The 27155-nt window shown below is 43.2% G+C and overlaps 1 protein-coding gene across 2 annotated transcripts in view; it reads left to right on the top strand.

Moving 5' to 3' along the window:
• LOC139302277 (neurexin-3b) overlaps window positions 1-27155 on the top strand; it is a 256861-nt gene that overhangs the window by 175004 nt on the left and 54702 nt on the right. For both annotated transcript variants that reach the window (XM_070925931.1, XM_070925932.1), the window contains one exon: window positions 17217-17398. In XM_070925931.1, the coding sequence (XP_070782032.1) occupies window positions 17217-17398 (182 nt within the window). The remainder of the gene's footprint in view (window positions 1-17216; window positions 17399-27155) is intronic.

Raw genomic sequence — 27155 nt, 5'->3', positions numbered from 1 at the left:
TTTGCAAACCTCTAAACACGAGCATTAAATAGATTGCAGCGCTGTAAAAGATTTGTTTATGCCATTTGTAAACATTAAGCAATATAAATTTTTTGGGTTACCTTCCTTTGGAGCCGTGGCTGAGGATGAGTTCAATGTGGCATTTCAAGGAGCCTTAAGTGAAATCTAATATGGCGTTTGTTTAATTAAAACCCAGGCAGTGTTTTGGGGGCAGCAGATTAGTGCTAAAAGATCCAATTAAAGTGTTTGGTGAGAGAGGAGCACCGGAGCCTGATGGGTTTCCTCTCTGATAAGTGAAATACCTTGCAGCCAAACCTGATAGCGTTGATAGCATATAATGAGAAAGGACTCTTAGTGCTACATAGGGCAGCAGCCAGCCACTAACTATGGCTCCTGCTGCTGATGTTCCCTGACTATCCCTCAATCCACTCTCAAAAACCAGACACACATACTTTAATGCCATCTGATAGCAAAATCAGCACGTCTGAGAGAGAAAGGGAAATATTTAAAAGCACTGTGGCATCCCTCATTTTCAGTGAAGCCTGATTACCATCACGTTCTGTGCAAAGATGCTGAAAAACAAACTGACATAAAGGGAGAGAAGAGTTTTCTTTGGAGTTTGTTTGTTAGTCTAATCTCTCCCGCTTGGTTTTGCAAGCTCAGATAACTGTCTAAATCTTTTATTAGATTCTGTGGAGGCTAGAGCAACCGCAATCTTGATGGGATAAAATGGGAATATTAAGCATTCAACTAATGTTTTTTTTTTTGTACCAGTAATGCTGGTGCAAATTACTCCCCATGAGTAATAGAGCTTTTTCACCCATTTTAACGTACAAGCGCAGCTGGCCGGAATGAGCAGGACAGTTAGTCATGGGAGGCCTGTGTGGAGGACATTTGTGTGTGGAAAACATTGCGATGGGTAATGGGATGTGTGGCTTCATATATTCCCATTTCTCTGTGTTTTTTTTCCCTCCTGTCAGCCAGGCACATTAACAGTTTATTTCCCAACACTACCCCCCTCACTCCTGCCACCCTTAGTTACTATGCTGGAACCATGTATCTCGCCTCGCCGGCCCCTTCATCTCGCCAAAATAGAGCACTCCGCACTGGCCATTAGTGAAGCAATCAGCATACTGTAATGTAAATATTTGCCCGGGGCTATTTTATACAGACCCACAGCCAACTGAGTATGAGAGTCTCCGGATGAAATCTATACTTGCAGCCTGAATATGCAATCATTCACCTGCATACACGCACACAAATGCACCTGTATATCCATGCACAGCCATACACACAGAGTGCAGAGTCGCCGGTACTCACCCACTCAAGCCTTTCCTTTCTCTATCTCAACAACAGTTCCCTTTTACACAACAGTGAATACTTCTCTGTCTGGATAGAAATGCCATCAGTCTGAAGAACTTCTATTGTACTCGCTGGCAGGGTGCTCGTGGAGCACTTGATGGAACAAAATAAAAGTTTAAATTGATCAAGGTAATGTGAAATTTGACAGAGCAAAACGCTCTCCCCGAGACAGCTTTGATGTTTTCAGTTTGTTTCAATGTTTGATGTCAGGGTTGCTCGTTGAGTAGATGTATACATGCTCTGTTATGGCAGAAAGATGCCTTCCAGTCCTATCTTTCATCCCAGCTCACTTCCTTGACACCTCTTTCATTTAAAATTCCATTATTGTCATATCCTGGTTTTTCGAACGGAATATGTAACATTCCCATGTTTTGAAATAATGAGTAGAATTTGAGGGTTGTGCTTTGCCACAATTCTACAGTAGCGTGTAATGCTGCACCTAGTCTATTCGCAAAACTAACCTAGTTGAACTAAAGCATCACAAACCAGCCACTGTCCAGGGCGGGTAGTCCTTACCTGAACCACCTATCACAATCTGGCATCACTTCAGGCTGCTTCTCTGCCGTTCAGTTCGTCATACCTAGGATCAGCCTCAGACCTGTTACTGAGGATCTGCAACCTCCTTGATGGAGCTCAGGGTCAAGTGCGGCAGTGGAATTGGGGGTAACCGGGTTGTGCACAAGATAAGGAATGCTTTGATAAGGGGTGATTGTGAAATGCGAATTTTGAAGAAGAGGGGATTCGTGTTTCGTGCTGTGCTCTGGGTTCCGGTGGGGAAAAATGATGGACTTGAAAGAGATGCAGTATTCTAATGGTTTGAATTCGGATCACATTCAGTGTATTATTATTATTCTCCTGCAGCATCCTGTGTAACCTGAAGGTGAACAGCCTTACCATTGTATGTAATGCCGAACATATGCCTTTTGTCCGTAACAACAGACAGAAGACTATTACTGTACTCTTGAAACTCCTATTAAGAGGCCTCAGTCAACTACATACAAAGCAATACAAGCAATGTTAAAGGTGTATATACATATACAGTCACAGCTTAAAAGTTCAAAGATATTTATTGCTCTTCTTACATAGTCTGCGCTGCTATTTATGCCTCCCTTGGCACAGTCAAATACACCCCTATCAGTATTCATATCCCACGCCGCAGTAAAAGGAAGTCAGATCCTGATAGGCTCTGTGTGACTGTGGCACCTGTTGCCCTATTGGCTCAGCCCGTGGATTGATGTCTTCCCTTTGATGAAACAAGAGCTCATGTCTAGACTATACAATGGGCCCTGTCACCTTGCCTTTCTACTGCAACATATTTAAAGTGTGTAGGTCACTGAGCATCTACAGTTTTTTTTTTCAATCAGAAATGGATTGTGTGTCTTTTGGTAGGTCTCCATATGACAGGAATAGTGATATGTTTTAATGAGCTTGACTCCCCAGGGCAGTGGAATAAATTTCTCAATTTGGCGTCGGACTGAGAAAAGAAATTTTGAGGGCCGGTGCTTTGTGGCAATGCATTGTCCCAGGGCAAGGAGAGAAAAACACCTGTTGAATGAAGACATGCCAAAATGTATTTGAATGATACATTTTTGGTTGCTGTTTTGTCAAAGGTAGCTCAGGGGTTCTGCTGGCTGAGGCTTTCTTTGTCTTCCCTTTGCATTTGCTCATTTTCATGCGTGCCATATATGAGCCAAGATGTGTGCGGGCCTGGGCTGAGGGATTGAAAAGTAAGCTTTGTACAGAGGTTTTTGCCTATAGTCCTCGTCCCCGCTACCCATGCCACTGCAACAATTCCCACATCCATTTGACTCACACAGAGTGGCAGATTTCTTTTGCCTTTCATGAGCTGTTGAAAGCTGCCGTCGCTCGCTTTAAATTTCTCGTCAATTCAGCTAAGTACATCTTCAAAGGCGGCAACTGGGCCGCCTGGTATGGGTGGGGTGTAGGTATTTGAATGAAAGACTGAGAGGAGATGAAGAAGAAAGAGAGCGAGAGTAGAAACACTTGGTAGCTTAGCTTCTAGGTATACTACACCTTCTTACATACATTGAAATCTGCACACCAGAAAAAGGTAGACACACTCATACATACAGCACAGTTACTCAACTTTGGGGTCAGGACCATAGCTGTGGTCACTTGAAGTGCATGATCACAAGTCGTTTCTGCAACTGGTATATTGTTTTATATATGTTTAATAAAAGAAATACATTTGAAAAAATACATCATGGTTTATTAAATGCATGCTGGAGCTTCAGTTTTACAGGGCAATCTTTTTCAGATCACTTAAGGAGTGCCCAGTCCTTGGAAATGTGACATTTCAATGAAAATACAGGGAGTTCAGGAAGAGAACCTCATTTCCTCAACACATTTTGTTGTGCCAACATGTTCTGGGGAACTGTCTCCTTCCTCAGGGCATGGTATCTATTTAATCAATTTGAGGCTGTTCTTGAAAACAAAGTAGGCTATACCCAAATTCACATGACAATTTAACAGCTCTTTTATCCGGCATCATGAGAGTTATGAGACGTTAAATAGACCATATAAGGTTGGGAAAGCTCACCATAGAGCATTTAGGGATACATACACTTGTATGTAAGCACAGCGTTTCAAACACTTGAACATCCGCAGACACACTTTCAGTTACGAGCACATCCACATGCTCATACACACAGAACAGCAGCAGCAGCAACAACATCGAGAGCTTTTTGGCTTTGCCTTTAATTAGGCCGACACTAAGACACTGTGAGAGGCCAGCATGTTCCATCCCGCTGCCCTCCAAACTCCCCAGGGCCCTCTCAACCTCACCCCAGGCAAATTCAGCTAAGCCTTGGCCGCTGATCAGCATACACATCCGCACGCACTTTCACACAAGCTCACTTCATACTCCCAGGCTCACATGCGTCTGTAGATGGGCGCAATCTCCAAGAACACGTGCTCACTTGGTGTCTTTGTCTTGTCCTCAGTGAGAATGGCATACGCCCTCCTGCCTATCGCCAATCCATAACTCCCGCTTAAGTATTCCGTTAATTACAGCTTTCAAGAAGAACCCTTTACCCCACGTCTGTCCCTTCCTCCCCCTTCTCATCGATTGCAACTCCTGTTGTTTATTTGTAGATAGGCTGCGTGGCAGCGGCCTTTTAAGCATCTATCTCTGTTGCTCCCTCCCCTCCCCTCCTCCTCATAAACCCACTCTCACCCTCTTGATAAAGGATTGGAAACAGATAACAGAGGAGGTGGTGCAGGACCGACCTCTCCACGGCTTTGTGGCCAAATGACTGAAAGGAGATGGATTGTGGCCCCGCCGCCAAATTTTCCTCCCATGACTTTAGTCACTGCTTTGTTTTGTCTCGGACTCAATGTCCTTGGAGCAGGGGGTAGTACTGCCGGCAAGACTCGGTCAAGGTAGCTGGTCAATGGTGGAGGAAGAGGAGTCGGGGGGGAGAAGAATGGAAAGGAGAGAGTGGAGGTGAATTGAAGACAGGGAGGGCATTAATTATAAGGTTGACACATTCAATAGAGGGCTGAAGTCAAACCACCTGCCGGAGGGAATTGGAAAACAGCAACTACAGAGTACCATTCCAATATCGGAACCCGGTTGCCGTGACAAAGACTGTCTCAGTCAGAGGGTGTGCTATCTATCTAGCAGTGTGTCTTTTTGTGTGTCTGTGTTTTTGAGACCAAGAGAAGGTGTGAAAGAAAGAGATTACTGAGCTCCTGCATTCTAGGTATGTACAGATTAAAAGAGAAACGAACATACAGTTAATTACTCCGCTATTTTGGTGGACACAATCCCAGCCCCCCAAAACAGTGGATTTTTTGTTTGACCGAATTGGATGGAACCAGCAAAACAACATGGAGGAAGGTTCCGACTGTTACAGCCAACAGTTGATGTGACCAAAATGCGAAGCTTGGTTTGTGTAGCTTGCTTCTTATGATTATTAAAATGGCCAAGGCCCCCAATTATGATACATTTAGGAGCAAATGGGTTGGAAAAAATATTATTACAATATTATAGCCAGCTGATCTAGCAGGGGCCATTGCTGTCCGTCATTCACCCTCCATTGAAATGAAGGACTTCTGGTCTCCATTAATCCCACAATGTGTGAAATTGTCGTTGTTTGGCCCCCACAAACTCACAGAAAGGCTTTAATGCTCCTTGGCATAGATTTGACAAGTCTCTGAGGATCCATTGGATGGATGAACACCATTTTCCCAAAAGATATTGCCTCATTTGGCACTTGGATGATGGTGGTCTCTTCCAAACACCGTAGTCGAAAATCTCCCATAGTTGTTCACTAATCACACCATTCTGTGGCACCTCTTGCCCTGAATGGATGCATTTGCATTCGTTATATTTCCTCACTCTTTTTTTTCCTATAATCTTTGACCAATCTGTGCTGTGTTTAGGCTCAAGATTATACTGTGCATTCCCCCAACCTAATCTATATCTTTCACAATCATTAAATTGTCAGTGATTGCCACCTGAAGTCTAATCTATTGTTACCAAGACCTCAATTCTAAGTCTCACTCAAAGTCAACCTTTCAAAGAGTTTTAAATAAACACTCTGACCTCCCGCTGCATGAAATAATACCGCCGGAGCACCATCAAAGTTAGCAAGGCACTCTGCAGCGCACACAGGTGAAGCCCCACAGAGTAATGGATTCTAATTCACTGTGATGGATGACCATTACCATGTACTGATTGCTTTCAAAGGAATGGCAGACTGGTGCTCTTACACCAACCTTACAGGTTGCCATGTATGTCACACTGAAATAAGAGCTACCTGTCAAAACCAATCACTTCATCAAGGTTGCCATTCATGGGGGGCCTCAGCTTAAATTGGAGAGTCGTTAAATGAGAGAAGCAGGGCCACAGTGAGCGCTGCCTTAAATGTTACTGTGGAATTGAAGTCCTTGGCTCAGAAGGAGGCCGCTGAGTAAACTTCTGAAAAGTACGAACTTGATTGGAATTTTCCTTTTCTTTCTCGCACCTCCAGCCTGCATTTTGTATGTGTGTGTGTGTGTGTGTTTTTTTTCTTTCTGTTTGTGTGTGATGGAGAGAGTACAGGAGGTGTGGGAGGTGCATTGCAATGCAATTGTTTCTATTCAGTCTTTAGTGGGGAGGAACTGCCTGTGGGTTAATCGATGAGACGTAAAGGTGTTTGATGTAGGTGGGGTTGGATATCAGGTTTGTCACAGACATCAGTGGCTAGGATGTGGGGTTGCTATGCCAACTGCAGGCACAGCTGGTGTAGCCTTTGGAGAAGACAATGAAGCTGTGTTCCAGCGGGCAATCATCAAATTCAGACAAAAGGAAAGCACTGGCCAAACAAAAAAGGTCATCCGGCATGTTTATTCACAGTTTGATTTTGATCTCAAAAACAGAGATCTGTATTGTCAGCTTGATTGCGTTGTTTGTTTTCCCCTGCGAGGAAGATGAATGACAGTGTACAGCATTTTAGGTTCAAGTACTTTTCTATTTAATCTTGTCGATATCAAAGGGAAGAATAGCCCTGTTTCATACAAGACGCTGATTCCTTTTAGCATCCATCCATCCAGCTCTCTAATCCATATTCTTCAAAGGCAGGTGGGCATCGGAGACAGAGATTCTCAAGTTGTTTTATAAATAGACTGTACCTGTAATTGAAATACACAACCAACATGTCAGAAGAATGGATGATTTGACAGGGCTGGCATGAAAAAGTGAGGCTCGCTCTTTCCCTCATCTTGCAACATTTTGTTTGTAGCTGTCAGCTTCCATTTAAAATTGCAATCTCTCTATGTGAGGGAAGACTATATGCCAATTGCTTAAGTGCCACCTTAAGTATCGATTCCCACTTTTTCAGACCTTCCATTGAGGCCAGAGGCGAAGAAGTTGCATAGCTTTCTTTATCAGTGCTTGAAATTAACACCACCATCAAGCAAATACTAGAGCTTGGTTGCTTGTTGTGGCAAAGGTGGCAGCCAGTTTGACGTATAATCAATCCATCTTGACTTATTACATTCTGTACACAACTAGTCTGAGGAAAACAAACCGAACTAGCAAAATCCATTTGCTGCTGCAGTTTGTTGACATTTTATGAAAAATAACTCTGCAACACTTTCTGCCTCACTGCAAGAGCATGCTCTTTATTCAGCCGACGTGTTTCAGCATAGGGTCTTTATCATTCTATAGAAAGGTTAAACAAACAGCCTATATATACCTGTAGCCCACACTACAAGATGATTCAATCCTCAATTATCCAATGAGGAGTTAAGACACGGTCAGCCTTTTAAATGATACTGTGCTCCAAACAACAACATTTACATAAACAGTATGAACCTCCACGCAGTCAAAAAAAAGCAATCCTAGAATTATGGAATGTATTTAAGATCTACAAAAATGTTAAAGGTGCAATGTCTTATAAGTTATATTTACATTTAGTGTAGCTCATCACATGCATTGTGTGTGCAAACATATTGAGCGCATTTTCTTTCTCGTAAAACATCAGCAAACCAGATCTTATGAATCTTGATTCGTTTAATGTTTATATCCATGTTTGCTTGCTGTGTGGCCCGCTGCTACGTGTCTATGCACATTACCGCAACTGCAGCAGGAATTTGTATCACGTTGACAATACAAACAAACAACAAACACTAGCGTTAGTAGAGGTCAAAAACTTCACAGGGTACCAAAAGTTTTATTAAATAACTATCGATACCAATAAAAGACAAGTTCATCATGGACTGTTTGACTTCTGTGTGTCTTCACTTTTAATGGATCTCTTGTGTTCTGTGATCCTATCTCCTGGTGATCTTTCAGTTTCACCCATGATTGGATGAGTAAAGTAGTGGAGGGGTTCCTTGTGGCATCACCAGTTGTAAAGGACAATGCACAACCAATTTTGTAATACAGTGTTTGTACAATGCGAACTCTCCTTCTCCTTGGACCAAAAAAAAAGGCAAGTTTGTAAAAAGTTCAGAATGCGTAAATGTGACCAACTGTGGTTTGAGTCATAAAGGCCTTGGGATAATATCAGTGGCTGAGGTTGCTGTGTTGTGTCTGTGTATGAGGGCCTTTCAGTTATTGCAGAGAGAAGGGGGGGGGCAGAGACAGACTGGGAGAGAGTGAGGAAGAGAAGAGTTCTGGGCTCTCCGCGAAGCCTTGGCAAAGGCAGACAGGCTGCACTATCCTCTGGGGAAGATTCAATTATAAATGATGCTTCCACTCGGAGCCATCTTGGAATCCCTTATTCTTCAGGAGATCTTCTTCACCTAATCCTCAGAAGGGTTTGGTGTGGCCTGTGTCTGAAGTGATACGCCTCACACACATTGTGTGTCATGCATTATGAATGATGGGAAGGAGACACTTGTGTCCTAATTTTGCTGAGAGCAGTGTGAACATCAACACTAGAGCTGACAGAATGCTAATTTTACGCCATAGAAAGTAGCAGGATTGAGTCAGGTTTTCCAGAGCTTTAGTGTCCCAACTATTTACTTTGCTATCTTTGTGTGTTTACGCCACCTGGAGCTGACTTTCCTCCACCTTAGTCCATCTTTGTCTGTCTGTCTCTTCTTCTTTTACCCAGCATCCTCCTGCGTCTCTCCTACCACGTACCTTCTTTTCTTTCATCTCTCGGCAACGTCTCTCTCCCCTTTCTAAAAATTCTACTGGTGGCATTGTGCAGCATTAAAGTCAGCAGACAGGTCTTCTTTGTAGCCCAGAGTGCTGCGTGGATCTCAGCTGCAAAATCCCCACCACCACCTGTCCCTCCCCTCCTCCCCCAGTGTCTGAAATCCTCTTCAGACCCCCTTCCCTCTTCCTCATCCTCTTCCTTTTCCAACCAGAGAGAATAGGAGCTGACATCTCCAGAGAACCGAGAAAAAAATCATTTAAAGCCCTTCCTCTCTGTCCGCTTGCCACTACAACAGAGGAGAGTGTCAGTAATGCAGCAGGAGGGGAGACGGGGGAGGGGGAGGGGGGGGGGGGGGTGAGACTTGCTATCCGAGTTTCGCAGTAATGAGGGGAGAGTTGTTATGGCTCACCTTCTGCTGTTCAAGTCTGTGTGTGTTTGTGTGTGTGTGTGTATCTGTGGGTATTTTCACTTCTGTGTACACACATTTGCGCCTTTGCAGTGTTACATGAAGCTGAAGTGAGGATACATGACTGCTTCGTTAATGGGTGTCTGTGAGTCGATCTCCCTGTTCCTCTGTAGCGATCTGAGGATGATTTGACATGCCTGTGAGTAAGGAACCAATGCCTTTTGCTGTTGCGCTAAGAGGAAGGAGGAGGGTGGAGGGGTGCACATCTACGCCACTTGACTCTCTCTCCATCTGTGTTTCTCTATTCTCCATGTCTGTCCTCCCTGCAAAAAGTGACTCCTCCACCGCTCTCCTCTTGCTCTCCCTCTCTACATCTCCCCACTCCTGCCTCGGCAGCATGATGCAGATGGCAAATCAAGCTGTTCGTCGTGGAAACATGTCAAGTATGTCCCCCGCCAATGAAGGGTGACAAAAAAGATAAGAACTTTTTGATTGAGCCATCTTACCGTGTGCTGTTGCGTCGCTAGGAGTCATTGCACCTCAAGCATTTTTGGAGCACAATCCAATTAGATACATTACACGTTAATTTCAAGCTACAGGGAATAATTAGCTGTCGTGGAAGACATACAACAATGTTTTAACAGTTGGTTATAGTTCATTATGCTAGCTAGGTTAGTCCCAGGAATAATATTCAAGCAACACATCATATGTTCCCAACAGGATTACCCGGCGAGTGCACAGAGTTTGGTGACCTCACATAATTCCCAGCATACCCAGTTCTGATTAATGAGAATAAACACCTGTGTGGGTGTGCAGGGTCTTACGTAATGTGTCTCACGATATACAGTATACTGCTGTATGGACTGCTCCTGGTGCTGAAGTGATGTTTTAAAAACTTTAAAAACCACATGAATGACAGATGACATATTCAAACTTTTCATTTTAATTAATAGAATACCATATCTGGTTAATTATCTGGCAGCCAATCTCTCTGTGTTATTTAACCTGAAGAGAGCTGAGTTTCTCAAACAGAAATGTTGCAAGGTTATATTTTCCAAAAGCAAGTTTGTTGCAAGAAGACGTGATGGTCTGACATCATCATATAAGACAAACGCATATGTATTTTTCTGTTATACTGAGAGGCGTCTGCCCTCATAAATGTGGTGAACAAAATATTACAGACATCTCTTAGTAACATAATTCAACAGCAGTACAAACTACAGGCTCCAAAATGACCATAAAGTTCAAATCAACGCCTCTTTAATACAGTTTCAACAAAGACAGAACTTTATAACCTTCATGAAGGTAGGATTTATTGAAGGGCTGCTGTATTAGACTGCATTCATTTTAGCTAGGTGTACCTAATAAACTGGCAACTGAGTGTACAGTAGTTTACACCATTACAGCTGAAACAATTAGTCAATTAATGGATGAATTGGCAATTATTTAGATAAATGATAAATCATTTCAGTCATTTTTCATTTGCAGCTTCTCAAATGTGAGAATTTGTTGCTTTTCTTTGTAATATATGATAGTAAACTGAAAATCTTTATCTCTTTTTTTGACATTTCACGGACTAAACAATGAATCAATCAATACATTGAAAGAATAATTGGCAGATTCATTTATAAAATAATTGTTGTTTGCACTTTACACCAGCAAAATATGTTCTTGTGCTCCCAGTTGACATTGGCTGCTTCCTGTCACCTGCGCTCCCGCTGCCCTGGCACCAACAACATCCGACAACAAAACTGTCAGCACTAAATCTCACTGCAGCAGAGAGGCCTTAGCTTCTCTTGGCATTGTTAGGAAACTGTAGCACAAATACAACCACTGTCGTATTTGACAGCTCAATCCCAGCAAGTGGAGCTGCTGCCCAGCGGCTCAGACTTTATCATCCTGGCTACTGGTGCTGCTTTGCAGCCAGAGCGGCAGAAGCCGCCTGAGCCTCTGTCTCGCTCTGTTGCATTTGCTAGTGGGCTCTGGCTCATAAAGTTAGAATGTGACTCTGACTAAATGTAATACAATATAGAGTAATCCATACAATCCTCTATACGCACTGCATAGACTGGGAAATAACTTTCTAAGCTGTAATGTTGTGTTATCGCCTAGTAGTTTTCTGCCACGCTTTGACATTCATTTCAGTTTCCCTTAAGTTTACTCGAGTTCCCCTCCAGCGATCATACCTGATACAAAAGATTCATATATATTTACATGCAATTAATTAGGCCGAAGATATTCACATTTAAAATAGCAACTTTGCTAAGGGCAAATCTTGAGGAGAAACCATTAACAAATGTGTCTTATTCCCGATTGTATATATTTTACAGCGTGTTTTCTGCACATATATCATAATACACCTCTGGCTGCCTGCTATTCGTCCACTTTTCACTATGCACCTCGATCTGCCCATTCTGTCCCTGTTTTTCCTCTGTTTTTCCTTCCACTTCTATTACCCCTGGTTTTTGGCGCGTGAATCCATATAGTGTGGTAATGCTACAGCTTATTATAACAGGGAGACAGTGTAAATCATTCAAGGCTGGCTGTTTCCTTTACATAGCCATTCTTCACAACACACTGCCCTTCATCAATCATATTCTGCATGTTGCTCAGTGTCGCAGGGAGAGATGGGACACATGGCCACCATGTGTGGTGACAATGTGGAGACACACGCGGAAACACACACACACACACACACACACAGCGCCATAGAAATACATTAAAATTCCAACACGCCTACACATAGACATCTATAGTATTTTAGCCATTTTCTGAAAACTTGCTTCTGGCAGCTGATTGAGGATAGAGCGAGAGAGACAGAGAGACATTCAATCATCAGTCTTGTCCCTCTCTCTATCCCAGAGGGGAGAGGCAACAGTTGGAAATATGAATTATGAAATGATAAGAGGTTGTAAAATGGAGATAAATCCCGGTGATTACACAGCTCAGTATCTCACAATTCGATTCCTCTGCCAATGATTCCTTATTGTAGTTGTGTGAAGGACAGCAGGCCTAATAATTCCCCATGTATGAAGCACGGCAGGGGAAAGCATTGTGATGATAGAGTTCTTTTGAACGTGATTGAGGAGGCAATTACATTTTGCATCTCACTTTCAGGATTTTCTTTTTTTTAAGGCTCCTCTTTCTTTTCCTCATTCTCCGATGGCAGAAAATTCGACCACATCAAACCGTGTTTGTCTTCTTTTTTTTCCTCCATCCCCTGGGGTGCCAGCGCTGCAGAAAGCCCAAGAGATAACAAGGGGAAAGACATAAAAGCACATAAACAACACACAACCAAGGAGAAAGGAGAAGGAAGCGTGTGTGTACGCAGAAGTTCAGGCTCGTGCATGTCTATGCAGATGACTTTGAGTGCGTGTGTGTGTGCGTGCATACTTTGTATGTGATACACTGAGAAGTTCTGGATTAGAGCATTAACACACTGCAGTTCTGTGCCTCGTTGGGTAGCTGGCAGTAGCACCTTTTTCTTTGTGGCTGCCCACACGCACACGCACTTACAGGTACGTGCACACATACCTCAAACTATGACAAAAAAAGGGAAAAAAACTCTTGACCGCCGCCGCCTCCCTGCAGCCTGTGCAGTTGGACAGACAGTAACAGTCTTTTACTGTAGGTCCTCTACCAGCTGCCTCTAAACAGAGGGTTTTATCACAGCATGGCATGAAGCCTGAATACAACCAATTATCCATTTTTAACAGACGTGCACCGCGGCAGCTGCTCTGCTCTTTTTGCTCTTTTATAGATAGCATTGTTGCCTCGTGCAGTTTAAATGTGTATGTGAACGATAGAGAGGGAGCAGAGCGGGAAAGCATGCCTGTAAATAACGTATGTAAAATGTTTTTCATATTTTCTTTTTGAATCACGATACTGTTCGCCGACTAGGAGCAGTGGCTTGACGGGCAATCCAGATTTTTCCTGCTGGTCAAGTGTATTGAAACTGGTGACCTTCTGTCATTTCTGGCTCTGCGTGAAATTCCGTATACCTCCTCTTGTTTCCGCCTTCTTCTTTTCTCTTGTTGGGTAATGTCACATGGAAGGCCTGAAGGACAGGACATAGTTCTTCTCTGCAGACAGGTGTCCTGACCTTCTGTCTGCACTCCCACGCCTCAGGGGACCTCAGCGAAATAGAGGCCAAGGCTTTGACCTAGTCTCTCATCTACAGTTTGTCTCTAAACGGAGGCACACTGCAGATGCAATGAATCACAACACTTGAGAATAATGCATCAGAGCAATGCCTTTATTTCAAAACTAAAACCATAGATTTCTATGGCTCATATGGAGGTATTTTATTTCATTTTATTGTTAACTTTCAAAGAACAATCAAAGCAAATCAGTGTTGGTCATTATTTCTTTCAGAGGGCTTCTGATCTCCCATCCCTTCCCTCACAAATCAATGGAGCACCCATATGCCACAATTAGATTTCAAGTGGCCTCCCTCCAATGCCCACTGGCCATGGCAAGATTGCATTATTCAAAGATGGAGATGAAAGTCCCCTCTGATCCACCAAAATAACATCTTGTGCAGTAATCTGTTTGTAGATTTGATTCCTTTGATGATATTTTCCCTGGCTTTTACCACCAGGGCTTCTTGTCCGTGGTAGGCATGTATGTTGGATGCTTCTTTCCTACTGGCGTACCGTTTCATCCTTGTAAGCGACAACGGCCATACATTGTCAGTGTCCACCTCTGAAAGAATGCCACGAATGACCACGACAGCGGACGAAAAGTCTGCAGTAATTACGAGAGAGAAAAGAAAGGGACACAAGAATTGTTACAGAACAGCAAGAAGAGGACCTTCACAGCCCGATTCCAAAAGTCAAATAACAAATTGGACAGCTTTTACCTCATTTCTTTAATGTGTTTGACTGGATCAACATTATTATTAATGTCCCAAGTTATTTTCCAGACAATGAATTACTTTTTCTTTTATGTGTTGCACTCTTGCACTTTTACTTACATGCAAATTTTAAAAGTTTTTTTTTTTTTTGCCAAAATACTAATGTGAGATCGTCTTGCTAATGTAGAGCACACCCTGCTGCAAAGCAATGAAAGCAATAGGCACATGTTGATTTATTTTAATGAAGAAAAGCCCCGACCTTTTCTTTCATTTCTGCATTGTGCTTTCAGTGTAGCTAATTTTTAATGCTGGATAAAAGACCTTGAAGGGACTATTGTTTATTAACAGTTTTTGGGGGGGCAGGTTAACGCCCAAGGAGGTGTTAGCTGAAGTAATTGGGAGTAGGCATGCTAAAATATGCCAGGAAAGTTCAAATATGCCATTGCTTACCCTCACTTTCAACTAATTAGTCTCCTTGCAAAATCGCTGAAATTCAATTATGTCGGTGCTCCTTACATCCACACTGGAGTGGAAAAGCCCTCTTGCACTGTAGTGAAGTTATTTGAATGAAGCTCTTGACCGTTGGAGTTTAGCCTCGACGCCACAATTCTACAATTTCCTGACAGCTGCTGACCATCCATACTCGCACCGTGCACTTTTTTTTCTCCGTTGCAATCTTCAGATCAGAAGTGTTTCCACACTTGACAGTTCTGCACACGATGAACGCATGAATTGATATGCAGTGGACTTCCTCTCTGTGTGGAAATACAGCCGGTGCAGTCTGGGCCCAGCAGGTTGTTAGGGAAATGTGCTACATCTCGGCGATCTCGGGTTCTCTCTCTTCCCTGTACTTGTGCAGATAATCACCCACTTGTGTGGCTGAGTGTGAGAAGGCATTGTGTGTGTGTGTGTGTGTGTGTGTGTGTGTCTGTTTGCACTCGTGTTTGCACACTTTTGTACTTGAGCATCACGATGTGCATTTGTGCCTCCATCAGCCTGCCTGTGTGTATATGTATGTGTGCGTCAGTTGGTGTGCGTGCGGCTGCCAGTGTGTGTTTCATGCTGAACATTGTCTTCTTGAAACACTAAGCAAATCTCCTCAATGTGATAATTGGCTCCCCGGGGTGCTTGTATCTTTGCTGCTCATCATCGTCATCCCCTCCAGAAAAAAAAAAAGTGTGTGTGTTAGATGAGATAGGCGAAGTTTGCTCGTTTGCTGGGGAAACTGATCCCAAGTCTGCCTGAACTCTTTTGGCAAGAAGAAACTTTGAGGCAATGAGACAGCGGGGGCCCAGATCCGGTGCAACCTGGCTGCAGGCTGCTATCTGCTGTCTTCATGGCATCAGGGCCTTGTTTTCAGCCAGACGCCACAATGCCATGGAGGGGGGAGAGCTATTTTAGGCAGGTGATACATGATGCAGACATCAGCTCCAATTGTTGGAGTGTCATCAAGAGCAATTGAGAGATTTTATTGTTTCTCTTCAAGAGAAAAAAAATGAAATCTCAAAAGGAAGGCGTCTGTGTTAAACCAGCCATGTTTGGTTATTAGTTACAAGAGGTGAAGCTGTTGTTTGAGGCTCGGGATGCTTCACTTGTTCAGATATTTTTCATGTCACATAGACAACCTCAGTTGGTGGTTTGCCTTGCTGGCACCCGAGGTGTGTAAAATGCAGACCTGTTTGCGCGCCTGAAGGCAAATAGAGACACTCATCTGGTCGATGGAGTCTCTCCCTCTCTCTTACCCGCTCTCATCCATATGTTCCTTGCGGTCTCCGGGGTATTATGGACCACAGAGCAGATTGTTGGCCGCTTCATGGGGGGAAACAGTGAGACAGCTGGGCACCCATCACAAGGCCAAACAGATGTTCAGGTGACTTGGAGAGGAAGTGAATGGAAAAGAGAGGAATGGGGGGAGGGGGGGGGTGTGCATAGGAATGATGGAGGCAGAAAAAAAAGTATATATTGATGCAAGAACTCAGAGACTTCATTAGCAATCCCCTGTCAGCCTCTGAGGTGGGGCCAAATGCTTTCCACTATCCTTAGGCCACAGGAGCCTGTTTCGTCTCCAATATTGATTCACCCACTAGTCTGTCTGCTGTAGGTCTAATGCCTTTGATCTCTTGATTATCTTTGCCTAAATGTGGACGAGAGGGCTAAGCGGCTCAAGGATTCAGCACTTTAATTCTGACGCACCTTAGGGAACATTCACAAGTTGGAATTGAATCCGACCCTGCAACCAAATAACAAGATTTTTTTTTCTGTTCCACGTGATGATGATAAAAAAAAGGAAATCACAACTTTCACAGATTCTGTGGCTCAGGGCCAAGGTTGATCTAATCAGAGGCTCTAATCTGACACAAATCTGCATAGTGGCTGATGTAATAACAACAATTTTCATTCTGGTGAGCTTCTCTACCCCCAATGGTACCGAGGGTCTTTTTTTCTACACTGCATTTGTCAAATTAAACCCGACAAAGGTTCTTCGATTTTTTTTTCTCCCAACCCCCTCCCCGTCTCTCCTTTCTTGTGCCAGCCTTTGTTCTTTGGTTGCAGGTCTCATATATAATACATGAGGATTGGGAGACTTATCCGGTTCTGGCCATACTGGCTGTTATTCCCTGGAAAGGGGCTATATTTAAGAGCTGGATAGGTCATAGATGGCGCCAGGGGAGCTGCTGACTTCTACCCAAAAGGTGGTGGTGGCTGAATACCATTAGTAACCTAAAATAGAACTCAACACGATTACATTGTAGCAGTGGCAAGGTGGCTGTCAAGGAATTACAGTAGATTTAGCCCTTAATGGATGTAGTTTGGGTCTAGTTTTGTTAGAAGTGTCTTGTCGGTGACGACACTGTGCTCCCTAGTGCCTAGTTACAGCATGTTTGTACATCACAGAATTGAATTGTATCCTGTCTCTTTTTATCTGCCTCTAGAACAAAATCTAATTGCCCTTTTTTTACTTCTTGTGTTTCCACAGCTGGCACCACATATATCTTTGGTAAAGGAGGGGGTCTGATCACATACACGTGGCCCAATAACGAGAGGCCAAGCACACGGACGGACCGGCTGGCAGTGGGCTTCAGCACGACCATCAAAGACGGCATCCTCGTCCGCATCGACAGCGCCCCACGCCTGGGTGACTACATCATGCTCCACATCGTGAGTACTAATGTCCATTCAGGACTAACAGCATAATACCACATTCACTCTACTGAAATCATGTATTTAATTAGATTGAGGTTAAACATCTGGTTCAAGCTAATAATGAGCTGTTTCTTAGGCATTTTAGCGCTTATAAATTACAATAATAGCTTGTTTTTTTGCCATAAACACTCAGATGTTTCTAGTATTACAACCACAAATAGCTGGCCAAGATGATGACCACAAACAATCCTCTGAAACATTCTTCAAGGTTTCCTTATTACAGTCTTCAGGTCAAATTCAGCCCATCATGCTCAAACTGAATTATACAAACGGTGCAGATCAATAAAAGAGAGGGAAAAAAAAAATAAGATAACTTACTCCCCTACTCTTAGTCTCTGCACACCATCCTCTTCCAGAGTAACCCTACTTCTCCGCCGTTCGAACTGACTCCCGGCATGAATAATGAATGCGGCTCTCCATACATATGCAGTGTGTTCCCACATGTTGGAGAAACATGATGGAAAGAAGGGGGGAGCTGGCAAGTTTGGAATTCTTGGCCGGTCGACCATGCATCTATGCAGCATCTTAATAATCTCACTTTGCGACCTTGTGTTTGACTCATTTACATAAGCATTAAGTATTTACATAACCATCAACAGCAGCTAAATCAATGCAGAGCCGCAAAGCAGTGTGATGGAGGTACAGTATGAAGAAGCGGTGGTGGTTGGGGGTGAGGGGGTGTTTGCTGCTGACGCCATGCAAAAAAAGATGTGATGATGAGGAGGAGCTACAGTTGCTAAAGCAGATTGAAAGTCTTTTTCTTCTTAAAGAGCTCCCCTCATCTCCTGAGTGCTGGCCATGTGGTGCAGAAAAGCAGCCATCTGCTCTGCAAAGACGAGGGCCAACAAGCAGTTTTGAGCTGCCTTTACAGTATAGAGAGAAAAAGTGAGTGAGTGTGTGTGTGTGTGTGTGTGTGTGTGTGTGTGTGTGTGTGTGTGTGTGTGCGCGCGCATAGGTGAGAGAGGGAGCGGCATGGCATGTATGGAGAGAAAATGATAAAGATGTACAGTAGCCTGTGAGGGCGATGTGGGGGGGAACGCCTCCCCGCGTCCCTAACTGACTGAGTAATTGCGGGAACCTCTGAAGGAAGGCAAAAGGCGATGCATTTTTAATTTTGCTTTTTAGATATCACAGCACAGCTAGCCAGGCAGGGTATCTCTTATAATTTGGCTGCAAGACGTCGGGGCGGCGAATGTCTTCATTCCTCCAGTCTCATGACGCTAATGAATTTATTAATAGGAAAAAAGCAACTGGAGGTTTTGTCAATTCATTTAGAGAAGCAGCATGTTCTGAACACAGTGTAGTTTGGTTTTTTTGTGCGTGTGTGTGCGTGGGTAATATTGCGATGCTAATATTTCAGATAATTTATTGACAGCCAAGGGTGTACAAACAAAGTGGGTTTCATTTAATATTAACTGTGATTGTACCCTTAAACTATAAAATGCTTGGCAAAAAAATCATGGCTCCCTTCTTCCCCCGCAATTACACTGCTATTGAACAAATGAAGAAAACTGGACTTTTTTTGCCACAGGTGAACAGTAAATAATTGATTAGACCTTGAGTGAATATTTAGCTGTGAGGCTGGGGGGCAGGGGTTTGGTCTTACATCTGCTTGACCTATCTTCTAATGTTTGCTGTTGTTTTCTGGATAATACATTAACATTTCCCCCACATTAGACTGTGCTACCCCCTAGTTCTGTAGTATTGGATCTCTAGGAAGGTCTAATTTGCAGCTAAAACAACTTTCCTGTCTCTCACCAGTTTTATGTGTGGCAGAAATGCTATTAAAACTGGCAGATATTCCAGGCGTCACTGAAATGTCATTAGATAATAACTTCTAATGACAGACTCAGGTCCTCGCTGTCAGCTCTTTGCGTTTAGTAATGAATATGGAGGGAAAGGTTAAAGGTGTTACGCCTGTCGATTCTGGATATATTTCTAACCAAAGGTCTTATCAGGCCCAGGGCCATTACCTTAGCCTTTGCAATTATGAGGTCAGTACTTGAGAATCAGCGCATCAGTCTTGACACAAAAGGCGCACTATAACATCTTTTGATAGCTGAATATACGACATGGTAGAGTCAACAAAAGGCAAAATAGCTCCTGCAGTTTCTATACTGAACTTTAAGTTCTTCTTAGAAGTTCCTTTTTAATAAAACTTCACCAGGAGGACGTGAATGTCTTTGACTGGCCATGACTTTGACTTAAGTATCTCATGCTTGCAGTTTACTCTGAGAGGAAAAAAATGGGCGTACATGGCATTTTTCTGAAACATGCAGAGCCCAGAGAAAAAACCTAATCACCGATTCCCCTCCGTGGTCTCCCTCTCTCTTTTGCTTTCTTCATTATCTCCTCTCCCTCCTCTCAGTGATTAGCTTACGGCTTGTTTGGCAATCATGAATTAGAATGCTGATTGTAGTGTTTACATTTTAACGGCGAAGAACAACTGCATGCTTGGTTTGAAATCTGAGGGGCAATTTTGGGGTAATTTGCAGAGGTGAGCACGACATTTTGTCACCACCGGTATTTCAGCGAGCATCCTTGTGAGGTGACATCTTGTGTTTCATGTTGCATATATTATTAAAAGATTATCAGAATCGAATGCAAAGAAAAAAATCTAAAGCTACGTGGAAAAAAATATATAATATAAATATAGAAGTTTGTATCACAGGTGACTTTTTAGTGAAAGATGAGTCAAAAGGGGGGCTTGTGGCAATACCAGAGTGATTAGTAGAGAGTGTGTGTGTGTGTGTGTGTGTGTGTGTGTGTGTGTGTGTGTGTGGGATATGTACATGTTAAAGTGTGTGTGTGTGTATGTAAGCTTAAATCCATGACAGAAAGACTCTTAAGCCGTGGGCTAGATGTGCTGGTTGTGACTCACACAGTCTCTCACCAGGGACTGCACATGACTGCAGGTGAAGATTACCCAAGACACACACACACACACACACACACACACAGAAATCCTTCAGAATCTCATCTCTTTAGTCATTTAGGAAGAAAAACGCTGGGGTTTGTAATTGCCAGATTGGTTCCCACAAACAGACAAGACAGGACAATTAACGACGCATACTTAAAGAAAACTGTGCTGCTTAAAAGACATTGACGTAACCTTATTACAATAGTAAATCTGCTGGTGGCTCCAGTGAGCTCAGATGAGCTCACTTCTGTGGAGACGTTGCAGGTGACAAGCTGGAGTCAGGGCGAAGCTGACATGGAGGACGCTCCATCAAGTTGCATATGTGACATGTCTCTTTTGATTTCCAATTAAGGGAGAAAATCACAGCAAGATACCTGACAAGATATAAGTACTGTGTGAGATAAATGTTGCACATTCTCTGTCATGCATGTGACATTTAAACAGCTTTTTTTAAAGTTTTTTACTTGTTTGTTTGCTCATTTCCAAGTTTAACAAGGATTATTCAATTTGAAATTATGTTAGAAAGGCGTTAAAAAGCTTTAAATTTTACTGAGATCCCATTAGTCGTCACATTTTTATGGTTTGTACTTGTGTTTAGTGTCGAAATAAAAGCCATATTCATGCCGATAATAGTAATGATCTTCATAAAACTTTCCAGTGGATGGACAGATGCTCCAGATGTCTCAACACACGCACATGTTTTTGTCCAAACTCGCCCAGCACATGTTAAACACACGCATCCGCGCTTTCACCTCCATCCCTGGAGAAATTTTAAACCTTTGCCCTCTCACAAAAACCATACATACATTGAAAACCAATCAGGCGCATGTTTTCTAATGGAGTAACAGCGCATGGAATTCTATTACCCACTTGAGTTTTCCCCTCGTGCTAATTCACAAGGAGGAAAAAGGTGCGGCTGCTGGATAATTGAAAACCCTAGTGCAGACACTCAGAGACAAGATGTGGAATGAGATCAATGGCTGTGGATGGCGGATGCTAATATGGCACACACTATGCTGTATCCCTTTTTTCCATCTCCCTTAAATACGTTACATGCATGCATACACTAATGCAGGTATATGTTAATGAATTAATGCAGCAGTACAGATGCATAATTCATTCAGTTCTTCACTCGTTCCTGTCTTTCCCCATCCATCCATCAGCTTCTTCTTCTGTCTGTATGTGTTCCTGTCTAACATTGTCTGTTTCCCCATCAACCTCCCTTTCTCCCTCTCTGCCTCCCTCCCTCCCTCTCTCCCACTGACAGACCTAATATAAGATGTTTGATGTGTACCTGTGTGCATCAGCGCGTATATGGCCGGCAATGTATTGCTTCTATCAAGTTACCCCACCTCGGCAGGGAAAGATAGATATTATCGCGGTTATGGCTCATGGCCTCTGATAACATTACAGCTTCTTGTTTGAGTTTGTATTTCCTTCCCTCCCTCATTTGATTCCCCCCACGGAAATAAAGGGCTGCAAAAATATACCTCGCAGCTGTTTTCACAACTAGTTACTTGCAGTACATTCAGTCAGCATTATTGTGACTTTGCTGATAAATAAGTATTTCTCTGAAGCTGAACAACACAGCCATTTTTATCTGCACTGCTTTATTATTCAGATTTTCCAGGCGATACAACAGACTGTCTTGCTGTGTTTTACCTTATGACTAACAAACAACTAAGTGTTATCTTTACAAGAATATTATTGGCACTAGCGCAGGTTACTTCTTATAGGGTCAGTATATAATACCAGATAATTAGCACTATAGCCTCCCTGGGGGTGACACCGTTGACATAATGACTTTTCACAGCAGGTTGAGCTTAACCGGCATACTAGCTACCAGATGGTGAGTGTGTGTGTGAGTGTGTGAGGTAAACCTTTACATGCTACAGTAGGTATGCTGTACTATTGAGTGCAAGTCTTTTTTTAGACTGCTAGTCTAAAGGTGGTTGTGGCACATTTGGTAAAAAAAAAAAAATAAAAACTAAAAAAAAAACCTAGAACTAGAATCTGTGCTGGCAAATGTTTTTATGGTCATGGCTGGAGTAACGTGTTAGGGGGCCTCAGGGAAAAACTTTGTTCCAAGTTTCTATGACGTGCAGTTCACAAAGCAGACTATACTGTTTATGTCCAGAGACCCAAACAGTGCTCCTGTTGGGGATGCCGATTCCATTACCTCAACTCTGGGTATCAGCTGATATCCAGTACCCATCTGTTACCACTGCTCTCTTTATACCAAATTTAGAATCTGTTGCTCACTCTGATTGGCCTGTTTCATGGAAGACATGTTGACATGTCACAGTAGGAAAGGCACAGGTGTTAAGAATAAGTCATAATATCTAAATTCCATTTAGCTGCTTCAGTTTCAGGGTCCTGGTATTGTGCCTTCTGGCTCACATTGTCACGACTTAATGGGACACTCGAATAGAACAGAGACATCAGTAATGTTAATAATAACACCTGTGCTTCTTCTACAATGGCAAGTTAAAATGTCTGCTGTGAAAAAGGACTATTTGAATATTTTTTTATGTAAGCTAAAATGAGGCCTGGGATTGTTGAAGCACTAAAACCTGGGTCGATGGACCAAAATGAATAACTTAATGGAAATAATTAATGAAACTTAATTTTATGACACTGATGAAGAAACTAGATGCTGACACAGACAAACCTGCAAAACAAATTTGCAACAAATGAATCACTACAACCAACTGACAGGCAATGAACCTCGGACTTAAAGGGCCCTTGTGGAGTCTGGGGCCTCGGGGCATGTTGTCTGCTTTGCCTGGTTGGTAATCCAGGCTTGTGTGTAATGCTTACTACTGGAAAAAATAAAAACATGCATTTAAGTTTTTTGTTATCTTAAAGGAACCTTGGTGGTACCTTGATGGTGCTGTTGTCAGAATGTTGACTGCAATAATAGATTAGTTAATTTACTTGTAACCATCTCACTCATTTGATGGTCATAAAGTTTTTAGTAAAATATCTGTTTGAGAAATTGAAAATCTAGCCGAAGGGTATCGAATATTACAGAGAAAAACACAGGGTAAAGTATTGTCACTGACATTCGTGACTTGACACAGAATAATCAAGGATGGGGGTTGAGAGTTGGTCATTAATAATTAACTTCAACAGGCATCTTTGCTTTCACTGAAAACACAGAAAAAAAAGATGCACCGACACACTTAAACACACATTACACCAAAAGCCTTTTTGCGTCTTGTATTTTCTCAAACAGCACATGCATGGATACACAAAAACATATGTAACACAAGCCCTCGCACTCTTTGTTTCTCCCTCTCTGGCTAGCATACTCAACCGCCTACACGCTCACTCTCACTTATTCTCTCACTCTCAGCTGCGGCCATGTACATATATATAAACACACACACACACACACTCTTCGACAGGCTCCTTCAACAAATTCTCACACCACGGTACACTGGCACTGACACTCCAAACATGATACGAGGGCTCTTCAGGGACATCTGCCTGTCAGTCATCCATGTCGACCAAAGGCACTTCAGGGGGAACAGTTTATGTAGCAGAACCTCTGACACACATACACACACATGCATCACCCTCCCACCCCCATTTCAGGAGAGCAACAGCAAGTAATAACTGCTCAGGTTGGGCAAACAGAGCGACATTATTACAATGTACCCATGTAGTCCGTGGCCTTAGCCCTGGCCTCAGCGATTTATATTTCATGGATTTAGATGAAAAATTCAATGAGAAACCACAAACAGTGTGCCTCCCTCTCCCTATTTTGCTCTCTGACAACCACCCCTCAGGGGGATGCTCATGTTTTCACAACTTCATGGTAGGACATGAATCCCATTCTCACAGTGATGAAGAGACAGAAGGAGAAGATGAAAGAGACAGAGAGTAGAGCATCGTGTACATCCAAAAGTAGAACAAATACAAGAGGCTGAATGAAAAAGAGAGGGGGGGGGGGGGGGGGGATCAGAGGAGGTGGGAGGAAAGGAGTCGGGGAGAGAGATAGAGAGATGTGGGTATTTTAGAATTCAGAGCAGGATCAGATACAAACTTGGCTCAGATAGGTCTCAGCACATTGGCTGTGAATTCCAAATTATGTGTTGCCTTTCTGTCTCACTCTGACACCCCCCACCCCCCCTCCCTCCACCACCACTCGCTACCAGCTTTCTCCCTCTTATCTCTCACTCCTTCTTATCGCTCTGTCTTTCCTTCTCTTTCTGCTACAGTGCCGCAGCACTATTGTTTTCATGCTAAAGGCTAGATTGGGTGCTGGTAGTTGGTCGGTCAGTCGGGTTGAATTCAGCTGCAGTGTGAAAATTGTCTCTACTAAAGCTCCTGGTGGAGGCCAAGGTTATACTCACAGAGGTGCGGACCGAATGTGGCCATTTTAGTGGCAGCCATTTTATATTCAAAACTCTACTCTGTCGCTAAACCATTCATTTATGTCATCAGAAATTTGACAATATTAGTCCTAATCAGTCCTTGTTATACATTCAACAAGTAATTACATTACTTTACTAGCTTCTCAGCAGCAGATAATAATTAGTTACATTACTATATGTAAATCAGCCCAGCTGCGTCAAAAGTGCCTTCCAACCACTTAGAAGCTGCCACACACACCTGTCGCATCATCTATATTTAACACAATACGTTTTGGAAATATCAATAACTAGGTTAGCCCCTATGACTGCATACAGTCCTCACGGTGAAGCTGCAGGGTTCACACACCCTCCAGCTCTGAGCAAAACTAGCTAACTTTGGAGTCACCAGACAACAAATATGTAGCAGAAGTAAAACCTCAACCAGAGCTCCATTTTGAAAAATATTCTTCACTTTCTTGCTGAGAGTTACATGAGAAGACAGATAATACCCTCATGTCTGTACCAGCAGGCAGTTAGCTTCGCTTAGACTGCAAACAAGGTGAGGCGGCTAGTATATAGCAGCACCTCTAAAGCTCGCTAATTAACATCTTATATCTCAGCTGTTAAATCCGTATGTCAGGCGCAGTGACTTCCTGGGGTGCTGTAGTTCACCCTCATTTACCTCAGAATAGGGCTCATATAAATCCTAGGAACACGTTTCACTTTTTCACAAAGACAGATGAAAGAAACCCTCAATCAGAGATTGCATTGAGTTAGAGAAGCTAGTTGAACAGCAACTAGCCAACATGAAGAGACTTTCAGGACTTTCCTGACCTCCCCAAGCCACTTCCTACCAGCTGCAGCCCCTGCGCTGAGCTAACACATCCTGCACCAGTCTCTCCACTGACTCAGTGCACACGATACCAACCCTTCCCAATCAAACCCTGTCACTGAAAAAGTTATCACAGTACTGTAACTCATTACTCAGTCAGCACTTTGACTGTCAACAGATGGAGAGGCAGGACTGCCCAACACTGGTCCTAACAGAACATAACTGTCTTTAAGTAGCTGCACTTCCTTCAATGGAGACAGATGCTCTCTGAGATCAAAGCACTTCAGTCAGCCGCGGCGTCATTTTATTATTTCCTCTTTTTACACAGCTCCAGACGCTATGCTATGTGTGCTTGAGTGATGAGCAGGACAGCTTGTGACGAGCACCTAATGAAAGATCAGAGGGATTTGGAATCGATTGAGGTGTATCTCGCACACAAGGCTTGGTGCCATCGTGGCGCCGAACACACTCCTAAATCCTCCCGCAAGGCTCGACGTTACCCTGTTACAGCCACTCTGCGCTCCTCCGCCGTCTCTCACCTGAGCCGCCATGGGACAAAGAGACTGATAGGAAGACAGAGATGGAGCGAGGGGGGGGGGGGTAAAAACCAAATAAAAGAAAGAGATTCACATTTTAGCAAATTGACTCCCTTTCGGATTATCGACAAGAAGGGGGGAGATGATGAATTGCGGGCCTGCTCAAGTGATAAACGTCAACATTAGAAAATAAATCTAGCGGAAAGAAGGCCAAAAAAACATTTCTGCCTCAATATCAGCGACGGTGTGGCAGATTGGCTCACTCATAAACACACACACACGTACATACACATATGTACACACAGCAAATGTATTCAAGGAGGATTAAGCGCCAGCAAGAAGTCGTTTTTTCCTCTCTCTCTCTCTCTCTTGCGCTGATAAAGAGGGGGATCAAATTTGAGTGCGAAGCTCCTTCACAGATAGAGTGAAAATGTGAAAGTGAGTACCTGTGCATTTTACCGAGTGTGAGTTTGTATTTATTTAATCTTCCCATTATTGACTCTCACCATGACAAAGCTCTATTGACAAGGAGACAAAAAAAAGACTATATCACTTTTTTCTATGAAGCGGGGATCATCAGAAAACCAATCTATAGGGATAAAAGATATTTCCTACTGGATGGCTCTTATAGAGGATTATTATAAGCACTGAATCACTGAAGGTTATGGAGTGTATCTCAGAGTTTTATTGATCCTCAAACGTTCTGGGCAGGCAGCGGGGCAAATGGCCAAGGACATGACAGCCGAGTCTTCCATCTCCACCTCTCTTGTTCTGCTCCTCTATTGCCCTCAGCCATTTCCTCTGTCTCTCTATTGTGGGGGGAAAAAACATATTTTCTATTTTTAGTGCGAGCTCCAGTTCTGCAAAACACTCCTTCTATGCCCCAGCACACACACACACACACACACACACACACACACACACACACACACACACATGCACATTTCCTGTCGGGTCACAGCTGGCTCCAAAGAGGCCACGACACAATAGAATCCAGTCTGATTGGGCGCCCAAGTCGACCAATAGGGTCATGACCTTTTTGTCCTGATGGCATACTTTGCGC

The sequence above is a fragment of the Enoplosus armatus genome, chromosome 19 (genome assembly GCF_043641665.1).
Source record: "Enoplosus armatus isolate fEnoArm2 chromosome 19, fEnoArm2.hap1, whole genome shotgun sequence".
Lineage (NCBI taxonomy): Eukaryota > Metazoa > Chordata > Actinopteri > Centrarchiformes > Enoplosidae > Enoplosus > Enoplosus armatus.
The sequence above is the reverse complement of the archived record's forward strand: the minus strand, read 5'-3'. Positions and strand labels throughout refer to the sequence as shown.